Source organism: Stomoxys calcitrans, chromosome 5 (assembly GCF_963082655.1).
Source record: "Stomoxys calcitrans chromosome 5, idStoCalc2.1, whole genome shotgun sequence".
NCBI classification, from domain to species: Eukaryota; Metazoa; Arthropoda; class Insecta; order Diptera; family Muscidae; genus Stomoxys; species Stomoxys calcitrans.
The window spans coordinates 2,492,307-2,513,650 of record NC_081556.1 but is presented as its reverse complement, the minus strand read 5'-3'; the positions used below and the strand labels follow the sequence as shown (position 1 = coordinate 2,513,650).

Below are 21,344 nucleotides of genomic sequence, written 5' to 3'. Positions count from 1 at the left end.
AAATGGAATTGGGGGCCAATTGGGCAAAACCTTCTTCCTGGTGGAAAAAAACTCCCAAAACACCAAAACGAAACGAAACTATCCTTGACATCAGTTGCATGTCGGTTTAACAGAAGTAGCACAGCCACAAAAACGAAATTTCTCCATAGAAATAATTAAATTTTCTTGGAATTTTACGCTAAGCCAACATCTTGGAGTTAAGTATGGTTGTAAGGTTGCTTGATAAGTCTGTTGTGGTGTGCAATGATGGCGCTGGTTGGTTTGGTATGCTTGTGGCAAATAATTTATTAGTTCTTGGAATACAATTTTTATTGCAAGCAGGGTGGGGGGAGAAGGACAGCAGCAACAACTAACCAAAGATAATGCTTTTGTTTTTGATAACTTGCATGCGAATGCTTGAGAATGGCTCTTAGAGTTAAAAGCTCTTTAAATCGTTGCAAGCAATAAGGAAGTTTCTTTTTAAATTGATGTATTGAAATTTGTGAAAACGCCTCAACAAACATACATAGTGGTCGAAAAAAAAGGTCACGGAATGTTTTGTTGAAATGAATTTATAGGGGATTTATTATGCTATGCTATGTTGCATGTGTTGGCAAGTTACAGAAAAAAATTTAAAATTTATTTTTCGAAAAAAAAAATTATAAAAATTTTGTTTAGGTAAATATGATAATACATCTTTATCTGGCTTAGTACTCTTGGTGTGATCCTCTTAGATCACCGTATTAAAAGCCATTAAAACACTTTCAGGAGATTTCGAGAAAAGTTGGGGAAAGAGAACAACTTGAAATTCGGATGAGTTCTTCTAAAATGTAGGTTTTGGCTAAATTTACCCCAAGTTCGCGAAAAGTGTTCGCTGCAAGCCTTTATCCAAATTTAGGGTCAAGAAATGGTAACCAAAGTACATTTTAGAGTTAACTGAGCCCTAAGAAAAACACAAAAAACTAATTGAATTGCACAATAATACCCTTTTTATGCCCACCACCAAAGGATGGGGGTATATGCACTTTGTCATTCCGTTTGCAACACATCGAAATATCCATTTCCGACCCTATAAAAAATATAAATTCTTGATCTGCGTAAAAATCTAAGACCATCTAGCCATGTTCGTCCGCCTGTCCTTCTGTCTGTTGAAATCACGCCACAGTCTTTAAAAATAGAGATATTGAGCTGAAACTTTGCACAGATTCTTTTTTTGTCCATAAACAGGCAAAGTTTGAAGATGGGCTATATCGGACTATATCTGGATATTGCCCCCATATAAACCGATTCGCCGATTTAGGGTCTTAGGCCCATTAAAGCCACATTTATTATCCGATTTTGCGGAAATTTGGTACAGTGAGTTACGTTAGGTCCTTCAACGCTCTTGTTCAATTTGGCCCAGAGCGGTCCAGATTTGAATATAGCTGCCATATAGACCGATCCGCCGATTAAGGGCCTTAGGCCCATAAAAGCCACATTTATTATCCGATTTTGCGGAAATTTGGCACAGTGAGTTACGTTAGGTCCTTCAACGCCCTTATTCAATTTGGTCGAAATCGGTCCAGATTTGGATATAGCTGCTATATAGACCGATCATTCGATTTAAGGTTTTGGGCCCATAAAAGACGCATTTATTGTCCGATGTCGCCGAAATTTGGGACAGTGAGTAAGGTTAAGTCCGTCGACATACCTCGGCAATATGGCACAGATCGGTCCAGATTTGGATATAGCTCCCATATAGACCGATCTCTCGATTTTAGGTTTTGAGTCCATTAAAGGCGCATTTATTGTCCGATTTCGCCGAAAATTGGGACAGTGAGTTATGTTAGGCCACTTGACATGCCTCTAAAATTTGGCTCAGATCGGTACAGATTTAGATATAGCTGCCATATAGACCGATCTCTCGATTTAAGGCTTTGGACCAATAAAAGGCGCATTTATTGTCCGATGTCGTCGAAATTTGGGACAGTGAGTTGTGTTAGGGCCTCCAACATGGCTCTACAATTTGCCTCAGATCGGTTCAGATTTGGATATAGCTGCCATATAGACCAATCTCTCGATTTAAAGTCTTGGTCCCATAAAAGGCGCATTTATAATCCGACATCCATGTCGTATATGGTTCAGATCGGTCTATACTTGGACATATTTACCAAAACTATTTTCCGGACTTTTGCCGAATTTGGTTCAAATCGATGTAACTGCTGTGGCGGCATAATTTTACAATTTTTCATCGAATTAGGACGAAAGGTGGTTTTCATTTATACCCGAGGTAATGGGTGTACAATGTTCGACTGGGCCGAAGTTGACGCCTTTTGACTTATTTTTTTTTTATTTAACTTATCAGTTGTTCCTCTAGCCATTGCTAGCATTTGAATTACAACACAAATCCTTTCAATTTGTAATTTCCCGATTTAAAGTGATAAATAAATATTCACACTGTGTACAGGCTATCTGTTTGTACCCTCCACGCTTGGTGTTGAATAAATGTAATTTTCATCAGTAGTGGTGTTAGTTTTAGCAACTATTCTCAATAAAAAATTTGTCATACTGATTTATAGCCAGACCGACAACCAGCAAAGCATCATAAACCAACAGCAAAGCAATTGGTCTTGGCAATTTGGTTGCCAGTATTTTTAGTTTGTTTGGTGATACAAAAAATCTATTTTTTTCTTCAACATGAATGTTTGTTATATTTACCTTGGGAAATATAGACGCACTATTTCACCGGTACGTCCTTTGATGTGATAACTGCATGAGGTGTTCGGTGGATACCAATGGGCTATGCTTAGGAATATGCCCTCGCTGGCGCTGCTATCTTTGAGCGAGTCAGAGCTTAGAAGCCAATCGCATATGCCATGTTTAATGCCGGCCGTTTCCACATGACCTGGCCAATTGCCAACATTGAAATGAAAGCCTGTGTTCAGTAGAGGTCCGGCAGGTGATGTAACAAACTCAACGTACATGTATTGGGAAGTGCCTGTAACGAGAATAAAACAAGAATAACAACAACAACAAAATTGTAAATATACACCAAGTAAAAACAAATTTATACATATGCATGGGAAATGCAATGGAAGTGTAGTGGAGCAAAGGGGTCGCTGTTCTCATATCCTGTGACATGGCAGCAGCAGCAGCAGCAGTCATAAAAATCCATCTACACTTTACGTAACAAGCCTGAAGCTGACCGAACGACCCAACGACCAATGCCATGCAGTTGGGAAATGCAAATGTCATTGCAGATGTAGATGCACAGCGTCAGTGGATACAAAGTGGATATAAACATTTAATAAATATTAATTGCATTAGCATTCAATATCCCCTATACGACATATTTGCGGGTGGTGGGGAAACTAGATTACCAACTGGCTTGCTACAAATCGAATGTGCAATTAGCCCTCTCATGCTGCTGGACTGTGCACAAATGTGCAAGCTTTGTCATAGCCTTGTGCATAAATATAGGTCGGCCATGCCTAAACTTCTCTTTATTGCCCATAGGGCCTATTGCTTATGGATGCAGTACGAAAACGGTAAACCCATTTTGAAAATTAGAAAGGCATATTAGGGAGTTATAGATTACTGGTGCATACATTGATTAAAATGCCCCCAAAATACGGTTACGTTTATGGCAGGAAAACGACGTTCGAATTTTTGTTTTGAAAATAATATTTGAAATTTTAGAAAAATGTAATTTTTAAAACAAACTGTTTTTCGGTTACATTAATATTAAAGTTAAAACTTTGTTAATATTATGAAAATTTAAGAAAATTGGGAATTGAGCGAAATCAAAGAAAAATAACAACAAACATTACTGTAGCACTCTTTTTTGGAAAATGTAACAAACTTTTTTGAAAAATTTTAGAGAAAATTACAAGAAAGTCCTGTCTTAAGAAAATGTCACCTAAGTTTTGTCTGTATGGAAAATTTTAGGTAAAATTTCATGGAAATTGTTTGTTTTAGAGAAATCTTTTTTTTTTTGAGAAAATTTCATGAACTTTTCGTTAAACTTTTTTTTTTAATTTCTTTCTATAAATATTTTTATTACAATTTAAGAGAAAATTTCAGGAAGTGTTGTCCTTAGAGAATATTTAATGGAAATTTCGCCAATAGAGAAATTTTTCTTGAGACCAAATTCATGGATATTGTGTCTCGAGAAAAAATCATAGAAATTTTGTTCATAGGGAAAATTGCACGAATTTTTTTGAAGGGGAAATTCATGGGGATTTTGTGTTCAGAGAAATTTAGAAAATTTTATGGAAATTTTGGATTTTTTTAACGAAATTTTCTGGAAAATTTTACTTTGAGATAAAATATTTTGAACATTTTGTATTGAGTTACCATTTTATGGAATTTTTATCTTTAGATAAAATTTTATTAATAGAAAATTTTATCAAAGTTTTGTCTTAACGAAAATTTTATCAAAATTTTGGTATGAGAGAAAATTTCATGGAAATATTGTCTTGGGATACACTTTCATAGACTTTTTTCTTAAGAGAAAATTTCATAAAATTTTTGTATTAAGAGAAAATTTTACTGGTAGCTTGTTTATGGGAAAAGTTTATGAAAATTTTGTGCTTAGAAAAAATTTTGTCTTTGGAGAAAGTTTATTGGAAATTGTGTCATGGTGACAATTTTGTATTTGGAAAAAATTTCAGGAAAATTTTATATTAGGAGAACATTTCAGGAAAACCATTGTCTTGGAAAATATTTCATGGGCATTTTTTTAACATTGAAGGTGCTTTTAATAATGTAAGCCCAATGTCTATCATGAAGGAGCTGGAGTTTCTAGGCATCAACACTACCCTAGGAAAGTTTATTTACAACTTACTAACTAAAAGATGCATTACGGCAGGCTTGGGATCTGTAGATTTAAAAAGATGGATCAGCAGAGAAACATCCTAAGGAGGTATACTTAGCCGTTGACAATATATTGTTGTCTCTGGAAGAAAAAATTGTAAAAGTGGTCGCGTATGCTGAGGACGTGGCTTTTGCTGTTAGCGGGAAAGCTTCCCAGCACTCTTTAGAGATTTAATTCGGGAAGCTCTAAAAGCGACAGGTTACTTTTTAGTACTTATAGTACACAACAAGCCGTTTACTGGCTTAGGTGTATGTCCAAAGTGGCGTGAGGCGTATTAAAATCCGCACCTTCTTTTCAACCTAATCTAACCTAAGTGCGACAATTAAGTGGGCTAGCAAAAGTGGTTTAAGCGTAAATCCATGTAAGACAAAGGAAGTTCTATTTAGAAAGAGATTCAAGTTACCTACAGTGGCACCTGCATCCTTGGGAGGAGAGAATGTCCCCTTTACTGAAAGCGCAAAATACCAGGGTGTTTTGCTGGACAGGAAAATAAACCTATTGCTATGCACTGGGCATATACTGCAGTTGTTAGACATATGTTGTTGTTGTTGTAGCCACATTTTCATGTGGAGGTGACGATCCTCGTCAAGCTCCTGTAGGTCCATAGGACCGACGGGAACATGGTGGCCATTGGTTATTTAAGGGCGCCAATAACCCGCCTAGTCATATCGAGCACCATAGTCAATCAGTATTTGTGCCAGGGCCAGTGCCGCCCGGCCTCTCACTGAGACTCTCCACTCGATGGTGGCCATTGGTTATTTAAAGGCGCCAATAACTCGCCTTGTCATATCGACCATCATAGGCACTCAGTATATGTGCAAGAGCCAGTGCCTACCGGTCTTTTCACTCGATACCGCTGATTGTCCGTGACTGCCGTTGCAACTACTCCGTATGGAGCATTCGACTATCCGCAACTTGTGGACAACCTCGTGACAACAATGAACTCCATACAGATTGGAAATCAATGTTCCAGACATGTGGTGTGCTCACAGCTATGCCGCGTTGTCAGACCTTTATTGCTATATGGTGTTTTGGTCTGTTGGACGGCGCTTCAAATGTCCATCTACTGTTCAATACTCAGCCGGATCCAAAGGGTGGCTTGTGTCTGCATCACAGCCGTACTGAGCACGACATCATCTGATGCACGGAATTTAATGCTACACCTAATACTTCAGACCATTGTGGCTAGAGAAATTGCTACGACCATTGCTGTAAGTCTAAGGGAGCATTCTATTTAGCCATGCGACCGCTACGGACACTGTTTTTTCTTGATACGATGTCCGATGTTTCAGGCAATGTGTAATCCACACTGTTTATTGATAAAAAGTACTGTAGCAGTATTGTTGAAAGAACCGAGAACTACAATATTCCTGGTTATAGAAGATACATAGACATCTATAGGGATGGCGTGTACTCTGAAGAACTAGGTTACCCGACCACTCTAGTGTGAATAAAGCGAAGACCGAAGACGTTATTTTACAACAAAGATTGCCATAAATATTTTGTCAGTCAACCACAAAGCCATTAAATCCCTGGAGAACGTATTTCTAAAACAAAAAACCGCCCTCGAATGTCGCAGATCTTCTCAGATAGCTGGGCAGTCATTAAATCCAAAACCCGCTCTTGACTGTTGTAGATCTATCAACAAGATAGCTGAACAGTTCAAAATTCACCTATTCTGGGAGCAAGACTGGTAACTGCTTTACACATTCCAGGGGGACTGGAATCTGTGGGTATGCCTCTAGCGACATGTAAGCTACATCTTCAGGATCAGGCCCGAAGGGCAACGAAAGATTGATGGTCACAAAGAAGGGGTTGTGAACATTCCAAAATTATGTGGCCTAATCTTGACTTTGTTCAGCAAAGTGGTAGACCTCTGGTTAAAACAGACATCTCAGTCATTGTGTCCGTCATGACAGGTTGCTGTCTGATCGGAAATCATGCTGACAGACTGAAGGTTTCAAGTAACGACTTTTGCAGAAGCTGTAGAGACGCAGAGGAAGAAGAGATTATAGTACATCTGCTGTGTGTGTGTCCCGCACTGGCTTGCAGAAGGAGTTTCACTTTAGGTTCTCATTTCTTTGAGAACTTGTCTGATTTGGCCGATGTGAACATTCTCAAGTGGTTGGGCCACTTTAGTCGTACCTAAGCTGTATTCACCACTTTAACCTTACCTAAGCTGTATTGGAGGCCACCGTAGCGCAGACGTTTGCATGTCCACCTATGACGCTGAACGCCTGGATTTGTATCTTGGCAGGAACATCAACAAATTTTTCAGCGGTGGTTATCCCCTTCTAATGCTGGCAACATTTTTGAGGTACTATGCCATGTAAAACTTCTTTCCGGGGTGTCGCACTGCGGCATGCGTAAGGAGGCCCCTTATCATTGAACTTAATATTGAATTGGTCAGCACTCATTGATTTGTGAGAAGTTTGCCCCAGTTCATAGAAAATATCATGGTTATTATGCCTTTAGAGATTTCATAGAAATTTTGTCTTTGGAGAAAAATTTATAAAAATATTATCCGCTAAAGTATTTCTGTGGGATTTTTGTCTTTAAATTTGTAACTAGCAGACAGACAGACGGACGGACAAACATTTTGACGGTAATTGTGATGTTTGCTTAATTAAAATTTCATTATCTATTATTTGTTAAAAAAAACACACTTAATTGATAATTTTGTCATTATTTTCATTACATTTCATTTTTTGTTTTAGGCCATTTTGTCCATTATTACTTCGCTTAATATACGTAGACAATGTCATAATTAAATTATCTTTAATTTCACTTACCTATTATGCTAAATGGGAATTTGCCCAGACCACAAAACTTTCCAATCAAGGGCGAATGCTCATCCCGTCCATCGTATACTGCCAACCAATCATAGGGACAATGCTCATTGCCAGAACTTATGTGCCTAATGGGACAGGTCATGACATTTTCACATCTAAAATGAAACAAAAAGGAAAAAAAAAACAAAACAAACAAATCCAATGACAAGTCTTGCCAGCATAATTTTAAACAATCATAAATTTTAATGTAACAATTAAAGTTATGGGGTGGTGTTGGGGCGGTGGGGGAAGTTGGGCAAGTACCACACACTCTTGGCTCTGGGGACAAACATAAGCTCAGAATTAATGATCTCGTCTTCGCTTCATTATAACATCACTTGGCTTAGGGGGATTCTCGAAAACTTTCTTATATCGCCCATCATTGTCAACCTCATCAAAATTTCAACAGCAATGGCGTAAAAAGCAGAACTTTTCACTTGCACAGGAATTTATCCGATGGCGTTGAAACACTGCCCTCATCCTCATGATGCAGCAGCAGCTCATTATCCTCCATGAATTTTAACAAAAACATTTCGAGTGATTATTTAGCGATGTGATGGCGATTTGGATGATTGTCATCACATCCCACACCTCACCCAAAGTTCATTGAGTGGACCAAACCGCCCATTTTCGCTTCACGTTGTTCTCCAGCCATGTTACACCACTAAAGAGGCAACCACATAGTAGACTGTGTAATGAAGCCTTGATGAAATTGTTATTCTCCATCATCGCTGAATGTAGCGATAACGGTAATGGTCATGGCTCGAAGGGCAGGGGAAGCAGAAGGACATTTCTGTCGCTTCAGCATCAGCACCATCATTAGAATCAGAGTCAGCAAATCTAAGGCCTTGATGGTTATGAGCTCGTCAATGATGACGTGAATATGCCAACTTGGCCATAATTATAAAGTTGCCTAACAACAATTTCCCATTTTTGTGCGCGCTCTTCTGTTTTTTTTTTCTTTTTCGCCCATTTTCATTTCCATACAGCTTTTCATTTCACATTTAAATAATTGATGACACAAATGTTTCAAAGGATAGCTAGCCGTCCACCACACTATATCTTCCCCTTCCTCCCCCTATTTGTCCCGAGTCGTTGCTATAGCCAATGGTTCGGCGTGCTGTAACTGTGGTCCATGTTTGTGATGTGCTAAAAACATTTGCCCGCAATTTGTAAAATTGAATCATGATTTACGACCAAATTATGACATGCATTTTTCAAAATTTTATCATTTCCAATGGAACAACGTTGCAACCATTAAATGTTGACTTTGCGCCACATTAGAACAATGTTCCACCACCTCCATGGCCGGAAGTGTGTCCATTATCAGCGGAGTATTATTAAATTTCATTAAACGTAGGCAAGTTAATTTGTCATCCGCGATGCGTGACAAAATATAAATAAACGCAATGTAGGAAATTTGCTAGACTAAGTAAAATGTGGGCAAATTAAGGAAGTTACCGGTTGGAGAGATACGCTAGCATGTTACACTCAGAGAAATTTGTGAGTAAAACCAGCAAAAAAAGTTAGATGTAACAACAAAAGGTCAGCTGATAATGTGACAGCAGTAATGTTTTGCTAAAACAGCAAACATTTTCAAAACATTTGCTGTTTAGGCAAAAAGTCTGCTGAAAATGTGACAGCAGTAATTTTTTGCTGAAACAGCTAATATTTTCTGCTATTCTCGTGCAGAAAAAAGGTTGATGTTGCCCTCAAAATAACAGGAAAACAAATATCTACTAAAATCATAACAAATAGCGATCGTTTAGATGTTCAAATTTCATTTTTTTTGAGTGTAAGGTATTCTTAAATTATAGGAGTCATATCGAAATAATGGTACATTGAGTCCAGAGTGAAAAACCTCAAAAGTGAACCAGGGCAGTTTAAAATTTTCACTCTGGGTTTTAAATGAATTTTTTTAATAAAATAAAATTTGAGTGCATGAAAGAATTTCTCATATCTGTTAACATCTGCCAGTTTCTCTTCGGTTTGAAGCTGGTAGTAGTTTGGCAAGAGATACCAGTACAGGGTGACTGATTAATTTCGCAGTCCAGAATAAAAAGTTCATCGACCAACAGTTTATAGTTTCAGTTCTAGTAAGAATATATGCTCTTAACTTTCCTTCATCTGCAAATAGTTAGCCGCTGTAAGGCCAAAAGACCAGGGAAGACTACGGCATGGCAAATTTATGAAGATTATAGATTATAGAAGACAAAAATCATTTTGGTAGCTCCTTTAATCAGCCAACTTGTATATTAACAACAAAATTTCTACCAATTAAATACATTTTTGTTTAAAAGCAAGAATTCTTATGAATTGCGAATTTAATATGCTTCTCCGAAAAAGTGGGAAAGCATTCACGTTTCCTTGTTTTAATTTCATTGCCTTTGGTAGGAGGCATTTCGCTGGCATGAGTTATTCTTTATGAAAGTTCAAATGAAATCACACTTGGATGGTCAAACGTACACTTCAAAGAAATTTGTTTAACACATCTTTTGGCATGCAATGGTGTATACAAAAGATTGTATCGAAAAAGTTTTTGAAACCAGTTTGATAAAAGTTTTTGAAAACTGTTAAGCTATGTGCAATTAAAGCAACATGTTTGCAAGTTTTAAATTTAGAACAAACAAGTAAAAAGGCATTAAGTTTGGCCGGGCCGAACTTTGGATACCCATTACCTCGGGTATATATGTAAACCACGTTTCGTCATAGTCCGATGAAAAATGCCCCATTAGCAGGTATATCGAAATATGGTCCGATTTGGACCAAATTCGGCACGGACATTGAGTTGCTTAATAAGTACACGTCGTTGTTTAATTTTGTAGAACAAAATATGGGTCTTTTTGGTAGCTATATTCAAATATAGATCTATATGAACCATATACGACACGGATGTTAAAAAATATAACATAAGTCACTGTTTCAAATTTCAGCGAAAACTGATAATAAATGCGCTTTTTATGGGGCCAAGACTTTTTATCGGTCTATATGGCAGCTATATCCATATCAGAACCGATCTGGACCAAATCGAAGAAGGATTTCGAAGGGCCTTAAATAACTCACTGTCCCAAATTTCGGCGAAATCGAACAATAAATGCGTCATTAAAACTTTAAATCGAGAGATCGGTCCATATGGCAGCTATATCCTAATCCAGACCGTTCTAGGTTAAATTGCCGAAAGATGTCGATGGGCCTAACACAACTTACTGTCCTAACTTTCGGCGACATCGGACAATAAATGCGCCTTTTATGAGCCAAAAACCTTAAATCAAGAGATCGGTCCATATGGCAGCTATATCCTAATCCAGACCGTTCTAGGTAAAATTGCAGAAAGATTTCGAGTGGCGCAACACAACTCACTGTCACAAATTTCGGCGACATCGGACAATAAATGCGCCTTTTATGGCCCCAAAACCTTAAATCGAGAGATCGGTCTATATGGCAGCTATATCCAAATCTGGACCGATTTGGGCCAAATTGAAGAAGAATGTCAAAGGGCCTAACACAACCCACTGTTCCAAATTTCGGCGACATCGGACAATAAATGAGCCTTTTTTTGGGTCCAAGACCATAGATCGAGAGATTGGTCTATATGGCAGCTATATCCAAATCTGGACCGATCTGGGCCAAATTGAAGTAGAATATCGATGGGCCAAACACAACTCACTGTCCCAAATTTCGGCGACATCGAACAATAAGTGCGCAATTTATGGGCCAAAGACCTTAAATCAATAGATCGGTCTATATGGCAGCTATATTCAAATCGATTTGGACCAAATTGAAGAAGGATGTCGAAGGGCCTAACACAACTCCCAGTCCCCGATTTCGGTGACATCGGACAATTAATGCGCCATTTATGGGCCCAAGACCTTAAATCAAGAGATCGGTTTATATGGCAGGTATATCCAAATCCAGACAGCTTAAGGTCAAATTACAGAAAGATGTCGAGGGGCGTAACACAAATCACTGCCCCAAATTTCAGCGACATCTTACAATATATGCGCGTTTTATGGGCCCAAGACCTTAAATCGAGAGATCGGTCTATATGACAGCTACATCCAAATTTGGACCGATCGGGGCCAAATTGAAGAGGAATATCGACTGGCCTTACACAGCTCACAGTCCCAAATTTCAGCAAAATCGAAAAATAAATGTGGTTTTAATGGGCCTAAGACCCTAAATCGCCAGATCGGTCTATATGGGGGCTATATCAAGATATAGTCCGATATAGCCAATCTTTGAACTTAACCTACTTATGGACAAAAAAAAAAAAAAGAAACTGTGTAAAGTTTCAGCTCAATAACTCTATTTTTAAGGACTGAAGTGGACAGACGGACGGACATAGCTAGATAGTCTTAGATTTTTACGACGATCAAGTATATATAGACTTTATAGGATCGGATCGACGATTTATAGTATGAGTTTATATAGGGACTACATTTAAGGACATGTCGCGACTATGTTTCGTCTGGCTATTCAAAAACACAAGTTTAATTTTGGTTGGTTGGTTTTATGCTTGTTTTGTATTAATATATTGAAGGCGGGCTGCAATGATGGCGATTTCGCCCTTTGCCAAAAGGCTCATCAGATTGCTATGCCACCAAAAGATTACATGCTTCTACCTATTCAGCAATTAGTGAGCAGTGGGTGAAATGGTAGAAGCATGCCCTTCGAATGAAACGTAGGGTTTTATTGGTCAATGCTGTAATCTTTTGGGTGGCATAGCAACCTGATGAGCCCTTTGGCAACGCCTGATTCGCTTTTTAATGGCCGTGGAAACTACAATTTTCAACCGATCTGCACAAAATTGGGCACGGATTGTTAAGTTTCTGATCTTAACCTATTTGCAAGAATTCATCAAAATCGGTTCAGATATAGCTCCCATATATATGTATCGCCCGATTTGCACTTTAATGGCTGTAGTAACTACAATTTTCAACCAATCTCTACAAAATTTGACATGAATTGTTTTGTTACTGATCTTAACATATCTGCAAGATTTCATCAAAATCGGTTCAGATTTACATATAGCTCCCATATATATGTATCGCCCAATTTGCACTTTTAAGGCGGTAGTAACTAAAATTTTCAACCGATCTCCACAAAATTTGGCACGAATTATTTAGTTACTAATCTTAATATATCTGCAAGATTTCATTAATATTGGTTCAGATTTGGATATAGCTCACATATATATTTATCGCCGGATTGGCCAGTAGTAACAATTATTTATAGTTGTACAGTAGATGCAGGGTATTATATAGTCGGCACCGGCATGATTTGGATTTGTGACAACATTTAAAACTTTTTTGAATATTTAGTTAAAAGTCATTTTATAATTTCTTGAAAGGCACAATTCTTAGCCGATTTTATTGGGATTATGAATGTTGATTTTTTGCTATCCTAGTTAAGTATGGTCGAAGTCGGCAAATAAACTCCTTTTGCTCATATGCCAAACCATCATCGAATTAGACTTCATGAGCTCGATTGGGCTAAAGAAAGAAATAGCCCGGACACATGGGGTCCATTGCAGAGTTATAAAGGGTGATTTTTTTGAGGTTAGGATTTTCATGCATTAGTATTTGACAGATCACGTGGGATTTCAGACATGGTGTCAAAGAGAAAGATGCTCAGTATGCTTTGACATTTCATCATGAATAGACTTACTAACGAGCAACGCTTGCAAATCATTGAATTTTATTACCAAAATCAGTGTTCGGTTCGAAATGTGTTCAAATTTTGACAAATTTTGTTCAGCGATGAGGCTCATTTCTGGTTGAATGGCTACGTAAATAAGCAAAATTGCCGCATTTGGAGTGAAGAGCAACCAGAAGCCGTTCAAGAACTGCCCATGCATCCCGAAAAATGCACCGTTTGGTGTGGTTTGTACGCTGGTGGAATCATTGGACCGTATTTTTTCAAAGATGCTGTTGGACGCAACGTTACGGTGAATGAACACATTTCGAACCGAACACTGATTTTGGTAATAAAATTCAATGATTTGCAAGTGTTGCTCGTTAGTAAGTCTATTCATGATGAAATGTCAAAGCATACTGAGCATCTTTCTCTTTGACACCATGTCTGAAATCCCACGTGATCTGTCAAATACTAATGCATGAAAATCCTAACCTCAAAAAAATCACCCTTTATTAGATTCGCACTTTTATGTGTTTCATAAAAACCCCCAGAGGTTCGATATAACCTAATACACATTTTACCCCCACAACACCAAGCTCTCAGTTACACGCGTATGTCCAGGAATTCAGAATTTTCGCAATCAAGAAAGACCAATGTAAAAAAAACACAAAAAGAGGATTTTCGAAAGGGGTAAGACATATATTGGCAAGCAGCTCACATGGTGCAGGCTATTTGTTTCGGCATCACCTTTGAAAGGGGTTTAATTTAAAGTCATTCTTTTGGTGCTGGTGCTGCTGATGCTGTTCACGCAAATTGGCTTGCAATTGCTTTCGTTCGTTTTCGCCAAACAGAAATTAATCGAAAAAAAAAAAACGGAAACGCATTTTTTGTGTTATTTTGTGCTTTTATGCCTTGCTTCAGAAAAATAAATAACAACAATACAGGGTTGATGGCATCTTGATTTTGTTTTCTTTTTAATTTTGCACTAGTGTTTGTTTAGAGTTTCTTTAGGACAGGGGGCAGGGGGTTTCTTTCTTTGTTTTGTGGCTTAGGTTATGACATCTTAATTTTTATAGAAATTTTTATGAGAATGAATAAGGAGGAAGGTCTTTTCAGTTTCATTGATATTTTTGTTGTTGGTGTTGTTGATGATGGTTTTGATGTTGTTATTGTTTCAAAGTTCTGTGTTCTTTGTGACTTAAACAATTTTGTTAACATTTACAGCCTTCCATTTTAGGGCTTGTATTGTCTTAACATTTTGACCTTTGTCTCGTTTTGTTTAAAAGGCAACAAAGTTGTTGCCATTTTTCTGGCCCTGCCATGGTAAATTGTTGTTGTCTGCAGACCCCGTTTCCCTTTTCACTCTGCCATCATATTGCTACTTGCTGCTACTTCCGGATTTTATTACATTCTTTGTGCGTATCGCATTTCTGCTTGCTGCCAACCATGGCCGCGGCGACCATTTCAAGTCTCAGTTGCCTTTATTTTCATTACATTTAAAAGGTTTTATTTCTTGACTTTCTAGCGCAAAATGTGATCAGACCTGATGTTATTTGCCATTGCCAGAAGTAATTGATATGAAGGGAAAGCAGGTGTTTTCTGCCTGAGAAAAATGAGGAAAGAAAAAAAAGCAAAACGGTCGCAAAAGAAAATTCAAAGTAAATGTTAACAGTTTGTTTAAACTTTTCGGTAGAGGAGAAATAAAATAAAAATAATGTCAGCCACTTGTCTATGCGGTGCTACACCACTTGAAGGAGTGTGCTAAGACTTTTCGAAATGTTTGTGATATACTAAAATTAAAACTCCGAATTTTGCTAAAATTTTGCATAAAGTGTTCTGAGATGTCTCCGGCATTTGAGCGAAATGGTATCGATTTTGATGAAATTTCCAGAGAATGTAGAGTTCTGCTGAAAGTAGGATAATGAATTTTTTGATATCTTAAGAAGGGCGGACCCTCTCCTTCAAACTTATTTTCAAAACCAAAATGGGTAAAAGTTTTTTTTACTCCATATGTCCCCTAAACCCATGCAAAAACAATATTTTTAGCCACCACGGAAATTTTATTAAAAATTGCCGATTTTGAAATCATCTTTGCCCGAAATGGGTATTTTTGGGAAAAAATTCGGGCTGAATTTATTTTTGGGTTTTTAAAACACAAAAAAACGTTATTAAGATATCTCTATTAGTTTATTCCATAGAATTTTCTTAGGAATCGATTATGGGTGGCAACTCAACTATAGTGGGGTCGCCAAAAGATAAAATCAGGAAATAAATATCAGTATAAAGTTGAACATTTTGTCAGTTTCATACGATATCAGTGTTTTGAACGTTCAGCTACTAAGTAAATTGCAAACAAGTATGCAATTCAATGCAGAAATAGTTGCAATCCATAATCGACCTATTAGAATCTCCGCTATTGGTGGATCTGGGCTTTAGGATTTGATAAGTTTGCAAATTTTGTCACGAATCCAAATCATGCATAAAAATTAAAAACGATCTCGCTAACAGTTCAAACCAATTTAAATTCCAAAGCGATATCTCTACGCGTTCTCACATGACATTTTTTTTACTAGTTTTTTTGGGTTCTATCCCACTGTGCGACATCTGACAAAATGGATGCCCAACTAGAGGTATTTGCGAGTTATGTACGAATCTGATATCAAATTTTTGGGGTCAAGTGTCTGTAGCGCCGTCCTATTAAAAAATCCCCAAACTTACATATACATAGATTGAGAGGGACAATGCGTGACACAAAGTTTCTGGGGACCGCCCAATTCCAAAAAAAAAAAAAACACTGGGAGGACAATATGGGTGGAATATATCAAGGTCAAGGGACTAGGCATATGGCGGGCTTTACCAAAAAAACAAAATTTAAACTGACATGTACGTTGATCGGGACAATGATGATGAATCGTCTTTGTGAGTACATTGCATATCTGAGAATAAAGTGTGGGCTTGGGAGCTTTTAAACGCTCGTAACCAAAATGGGCATATGACCGATATTTATTGGGTGCTGGTGCGGTCCTTAGACACTTGGTTCCGATTTGGTCAGATTTGTGGTCTACTCCCGTAATCCTTCGTAAGTGCATAAATATGAACGGTTTTGCCATGACTGCGTAAATATGAACGGTTTGAGAGTGTATATGGGGGTTATTGAAGTGAGGTGTGCAATTCGCCTTACTCGCCTTAATCTACTCGAGCACAAATTGCAATATCATATTCGTAACCTACTGACAACTTTTCATTTGATCCATACAATGCAGTGATTGGTCAATAGACCTAATTGGGTCTATTGGCGTCCCACACCCTAGTGTGGTTATTACACTCAAGATTTGGAAGACTAGTATAGGCAAATGTCCTAATATTGGAACATTAGGCAGTAACTCCATGATGGCACCATTACCGACTTTCTCGAGATTCGGAAGACTAGGATATGCGAAGATCCTAATATTAAAACATCAGGCATTGGAGGGGCGGGAAACTAAATGCAGCCGAAGGAACAGGGAGCAGACAATGAGACCATAACCCACTCCCAAGAAGACCATCTAATGGAGGACCAACGATTGAGGTCATCCAGATAAACCTCCACCGGAGCGAGGCGTTAATTACGATCTGATGGAGACATTCAGCAAGGGCAATACTCATATTGCCTTAATTCAGGAGCCATGGAAGACCAGGAACAAAGTTTCTGGACTGAACCATATCAACTATCAATTGTTCTATGCTAACATTGGTACTCGGTAGCATTGCCCGGCTTTCGCGGCTAACAGAAACCGGTACTTAGGTGGGGACACAATACCAGACTTGAACCAACTTAGGGGAGTGGTATAGGGAACAATTAAGGACTTTGTAGGATGCACGGAATTCCTTACATAAAATTTTCTTTATCGAGGTTACTTCTAAGTTTTAAGAGCGCAAAACAAGTCAATTACTGGCTTAAGCGTATGTCTATAGTGGCATGGGGCAGATTAATATCTGCATCCTCTTTTCAACCTAACCTAAATCTTCTTATTTTAAGGTTTATTTTTTAAAAGATTAGTAAAAAATTTCATAATAATATTCATTTTCGACTTTAGCATTTTTGTCTACCGGAGCAACAGTGTGTGAGGTCGGACTTTGCATAAAACAGGAGCTTCTTATCATTGAGCTTAAACTCTAATTGGTCTGCCCTCATTGATTTGAGAGAAGTATCTCCTGTTCCTTAAAGAAATGTTCATGGGAAATTTCGTAGTTAGTAAGTGACAATGTGTCCTGTTTTCCCTTACCTATTTATCTTCTAAGGATTCTCCATTTGGATAACATTTCTGGTTATTGCTTTGTAATTTCCTTGCAATAATCGAATTTAAAACATTACGATTTTATCGTTTCGATTTAATACTTTGTGTGTAGTTTCCTGTTGTAAGTTTTCCTTTATTCTCTTTCTAAATCTGTGTTTTATCTGAAAAGTTGATCAATTTTCCATTTAATTTTATTGACTTTGTGATAATGGCATTCGGTGCCAGCCATGGCCCATAGAGACCATTTGGCAGTCGTCTATAATCAATGGTTGCGCCACTTGTTTCCCACACAAACTTTGTTTGTTTAATATCATGGACAACTTTAGATAACCTTAAGTATTTAACAATTCTTAATGCCTTGGTGTGGGTGGGAAGGTGTATCTGGGTGTCTGTCTTTTTTGTGAGCTCTGACCCAATCTTTTTTGCATCTTCCGCAAAGCTTTTAATTTGAATTTCTCCTCAGGTACGTTTCGTTTTTTCTGTCACTTATCCGTAGTTATTTCCTTAACTTTAATGTTCAATGAACACGTAACGAGAGCGATAAGAAATGAAAACGAAATCCTGAGAAGAGCAGGGTCACCGGTGTTGTCTACTTTGCAACAGAATGAATCCCTCAAAAGCGGCAGGGAAGGGGGGGTACGGAGCGAGGCATTTTATCCAGTTTAACAAATGTGTACACGCTGAGCAACATTTGTATGGCTTACAAACGACCTGTGCAGGACATTTGTTAGTTGGCCTTATGGATGCTTGCAGGACTTGAGGACCACAGGGCCACTGAGTCATTCCTGCAGTCAGTCATTTAAGGAGATGGATGACTGACTGCATAGTAAGTATATGCTTATTTAAGTGGAGGTCTTTTTATCCAAGTGTTTGAAGTCCGTCCATCCGTCCGCCCTTCTCTTCAATTGTCATTCTTAACTGTCTGTCCACTGGCCTTTCTCTTTAGACTAGTTTCTTCTTCTTCCGTAGCTGTGCCTTTGCCTTTTTCCACATGCAAGGAACGGAAATTAATGTATGTACATTTCTGCTTCATCTTCGACTGCTACGCTTATGCCATTTGTGGCCCTTGCTTTGCAAATGCTAAAATCGAAGAAAAAGAGCCAAACCCGCAAGCATGGTGTTGAAGGCGGATCCAAGGCATTTCACAGATTTAGATTGACAGACACTCAATCGATGGTGAAGCCAAGCTGGTCGCTGGCGGTGGTTGTTCCCTGCAACAATTGCTGCAATTTATATTGGTTGCCATAAGAAATTGACTTGACTATCTATCGAATGGCGACAGTTCTGGCAGTCGTTCTCTTCCATCAACGCTATGCCATCGTAAAGATCGGTGATTAGATTTTCTGCCATTCATCGTGTTGTTATTCGAGCATTTAATTGATTAGAGAGTGTCATTAAAATGTCTGTGTATGTGGGTGTGTGCCTTGCCGTGACCTCATGACACAAATGAGCAAGGAAATAGGAAAAGGCCTTCATTAAAATCACAGAAAATTAGATTCGATTGCCAGTAGAAGCAAAAAAAAAAACAGATTATAGCGGCATAAGCAGTAAGGACTTCAAGGTTATTCTTTTGTTATTTAAGATGTCACTCAGATGTCACGAAATTTTTTATGAAAAAATTAAATTTTATACCATGTTCAGACCAATGGTGTTTTGAGCAAAACGAAAGCAAAGGGAAAACGTTCCTTTTATAATGCTCCAACAACTAGCCGAACCGGGCCCGGTCCGCTGTGCCTTCTATAACTCTCTAAAGTCTTTCAAGGGTGCGGACACTTCGCCCTGAATGTGGATATCGATATCAAACTCGTTTTTTCTCTCTAGCACCTTTCCTTTGAACCCTATAGTGTCGTGATTGGTTTATACAGCCATTTGCCGGGTTTTGGATGGCCCCCGAGGCACCCTACCCCAACAATAAGAACCATGATTTGTTTTAGGTGACTGCAAGAGTGCAAAAAAATTTCCAGCGAATTGCATTACCAATCTCCGAGATCTGTTTTTTTTTTTTTTGAAAATTTGGGTAATGAGAAGTGCTTTTTAGGGGAGGGATGGCACTTCGGACATTTCGACTCAAATATCTCCACTCCACTCCCAAATCCCTTTAACTTGAGCCCCATATTGCCATGGTCGGTAAAATTAAACCGTTTGGAGGGGGTTATGGGAATGGTGCGCACACCGGCACTTTGCACTGAAAATAGATATCAAGTTCTTTATTTACTCCTTAATACCGTTGATTTGAGCTCCATATTGTCATAGTGGGAAATGAAGTTCAGTTTAGGGGGTGCTTTGGGGCGTACCTCCAAACACTTGTCTTCAAAATTGGATATCAGATTAGTTTTCTACTCTCAAATACCTTTCATTTGAGCCCCATGTTGTCATAATGGGTCAATAAACCCATTTGACATATTTTCAGGAGAAAAAGTGTCACCTTGACCTGAACGCAAATTTTAGTGTCATATTCGTAATCTACTCCCAAATACCTTTCATTTGAGTCCTATATTGACATGGTAGGTTAATTTTTCCATTTGGGAGTATTTTGGGGTTAGGGCGACATCCCATTACTTGGACCTAATTTTATATGCCATATTTGTAATCTACTGCCAAATACTTTTTATTTGAGTCCCATATTGCCATGAATGTCGAATATATATGTTTGGAAGAGTTTTGGGTTGGGCCGACCCGCTGGATACTTGGACCAAAATTTTAATACGATATTTGTTTTCTAGTCTCCAATACCTTTTATGTAATACCCAGATTATGCCTATCGGCCAACTTTTGATCTTGGGTGGTGTGGTTGAGCCAATGTTTCCTTCCAAACCAACCTACACAATCTGTGAAAATTTTAAGAAAATCGGTTAAGTTGATTTGTTTCTATGGAACAAACAAGTTCATATAGTCATAATTGGTTAATATGCCCATTTGGAGCGTTTTCGGGGGATTGGTGTGACCCGCTATATTTCAATCTGATTTTGTATGCCCGATTCGTAATCTACTCCCAAATACCTTTCATTTGAGTCCCCTATTTTATGAACTTTCAATTTGTCTGCCTGGACGAGTTTTGGGGTAATTAGATCCAATTTTAATACTATATTCGCATTCTACTCTTCAATACCTTTCATTTGATACCCATTTGGGGTAACGGGGGTGGGTCCGTCCCCTTTCGATGTCAACAAACTATAAAGCCTGTTCTTCCATCCCGCCCTTATTCGCAATCTCGAATATGGGCGGTATCGGACAATAAACCTATTTTAGGGGGTTTTGGGGTTGGGCGGCCCACCAGTTACTTCGACCCAATTTGTACTAAGAAATTCGTTCTCTACTCCTGAATACCTTTCACTTGAGTCCCATATTGTCCCGATCGATACACTTTTATTTTTGGGTAGTACTTTTGAGGTAAGGGGGAGGGTCCGATATCAAAAATTATATAGCATATGTTTCCTTCCAGACCAACCTACACAATCTGTAAATATATCAAGGTAATCGGTTCAGCCGTTTTTAATGTAAACCAAATTTTTAAATATTTTTAATATTAAATATTAAGACCTATGTTACTTTTCTTTAAATTATACTTTTTTCAAAACTTTTTGAAAAAATCAACAGAAATCGAGATCCAAGATCGGTTTATATGGCAGCTATATCAGGTGATTGATCGATTTCAGTCATACTAAGCACAGTTGTTAGAAGTCATAAAAAAAAGTCATGCTAAATTTCAGTCAAACCGGATAAGAATTGCGCCTTCCAGTGGCTCAAGAAGTCAATATCTAAGAT

General features: G+C 38.1%; 1 protein-coding gene across 4 annotated transcripts in view; it reads right to left on the bottom strand.

The window, feature by feature from the left end:
* The window catches only part of LOC106083163 (uncharacterized), a 300,046-nt gene that overhangs the window by 23,376 nt on the left and 255,326 nt on the right, over positions 1-21,344 (bottom strand). For all 4 annotated transcript variants that reach the window (XM_059370230.1, XM_059370228.1, XM_059370229.1 and 1 more), the window contains 2 exons: positions 7,627-7,781; positions 2,677-2,956 (listed from right to left, as the gene is read on the bottom strand). In XM_059370230.1, the coding sequence (XP_059226213.1) occupies positions 2,677-2,956; positions 7,627-7,781 (435 nt within the window). The remainder of the gene's footprint in view (positions 1-2,676; positions 2,957-7,626; positions 7,782-21,344) is intronic.